At 48.9% G+C, this 1,465-nt stretch overlaps 2 protein-coding genes across 2 annotated transcripts in view; one reads left to right on the top strand and one right to left on the bottom strand.

Moving 5' to 3' along the window:
- Window positions 1-980, bottom strand: part of LOC131886368 (large ribosomal subunit protein eL19-like) — a 2,445-nt gene extending 1,465 nt beyond the window's left edge. Inside the window, exon 1 of the mRNA XM_059234670.1 lies at window positions 841-980. The gene's annotated coding sequence lies outside the window, so the exon portion shown is untranslated. The remainder of the gene's footprint in view (window positions 1-840) is intronic.
- Window positions 147-1,465, top strand: part of LOC131886354 (nucleoporin NUP188-like) — a gene marked incomplete at its 5' end in the record, with an annotated part of 8,359 nt that continues 7,040 nt past the window's right edge. Inside the window, 1 exon segment of the mRNA XM_059234650.1 lies at window positions 147-402. Within this exon segment, the coding sequence (XP_059090633.1) occupies window positions 147-402 (256 nt within the window).

The raw sequence follows: 1,465 nt of genomic DNA, 5'->3' as shown, positions 1-1,465 counted from the left end.
TGAGACTCTGAAGAGATCAGTTGAGAAGTTGCTTCTCGCCCACCCTACCCTGTCCGTTGAATGAGTCCAGCGCTATTGTGATCGAGCCCACCCTCCGGATTGGGACCATGAGTGCCACGACAACGTCGTCGCTGAAACAATTGTCACGTTTGGTCACGGAGCAAGGCGTGCTCATCTCAGATTCAGTCTTAAGCAAGGAGTTGTCCGATCACCGTGCTCTGATCGCCCAAGGCTTGTTGGCCTTTCCCCCGCCCACTTCGAGCTCTCGGGCCGCTTTTCTGCAGAAATGGGGCGGCAAACTGGAGAAATCCGGCAAACTGACGCAGTTCCTGGTCCATTTGTCGGAATTGATCCAAGTTGAGGAGAAAGAGACCAAGAATTTACTCTACACCTACTTAGCCGGTAAGGACCACCTCAAGGGCGGGCCACCCACCCACCACGTTGGCATTGACTGGCTTTTTGATTTCCAAAATAATGTGTTTGAGAGGACAAGACAATTTATATGCTTGATAATGGGTCAAAAGTTCAGTTCGTTGGGTCCGATGTAGCACAAAGGTTGTCTGCTGTACGGCCAAGGCGGACTTCAGACCGTCCATTCATCGCATTTCACAGGTCCCCCGAGGATCCCATTTTCTGGACTGACCCACTCAAACTAACAGATCCTTTTTCACAACACCCGGACGACCAGATCCGTTCTCAGACGTAACAACCGCCTGATGCGGGTTTCGAGCCCAAGACCATTGGAACAGCCAGGGCCAGAGCTAGGCCCAGCCAGAGCGCGGGTTGAATGGGGTTCAAAGGGGTCCACGGGGGGGCTAAATGGTGAAGGAATTCACTCACCTGGTCTGTTCTCTTGAATCGCTCACTGAAAAAGGACGGAAAAGGAAGCGTGATAGGGAAACGAAAAATAAATACATTGACGTAAGCGGAGAGCAGAAGGATGTTACGCCATATGAAATCATATTGTGATGGATGGATATAGGGCTATGGGATTTTAAGTGGACATTCATGGGCTTTAACGGGACTGGGCCAGGCTAAAGCTGGCTTGGCAGCCGATTGAACAATATCTTAAAACACAAATTTATTATAGAAACGGAATCGGTCTACCTCTTGTAAGTGAAAATTGCTCAACCCTAGCTGCTTGTTTTCTCTAGAACATAATGCACTGGTCCTAATTTCATGATTTCCAGCCACCTAAGATCAATTTTCTTTTCTCATTTTTCATTTCCCTGAAATCTTGGCCAGGCCAGCCATGAATTCTCGCTAGCTGGCTGAGCGGGCTGAGCCTTGTTTTGTTTACCTTTTGGCTCTCGAAATGAGGAGAAGCTGTTTTCACAGCCCCAAAGCCTATGCTGTCCCCTAAATTGACGAAGTTGGGAGGGTTTGAAGGACTTGTTCGTTCAGATCCAGGCCATTGGTTTCACCAACATACCAGAAAGGACACATTGACGTCATCACGATAGGA

Source organism: Tigriopus californicus, chromosome 9, assembly GCF_007210705.1.
Source record: "Tigriopus californicus strain San Diego chromosome 9, Tcal_SD_v2.1, whole genome shotgun sequence".
Lineage (NCBI taxonomy): Eukaryota > Metazoa > Arthropoda > Copepoda > Harpacticoida > Harpacticidae > Tigriopus > Tigriopus californicus.
Note: the sequence above shows the minus strand (reverse complement) of the source record. Positions and strands in the feature narration are given on the sequence as shown.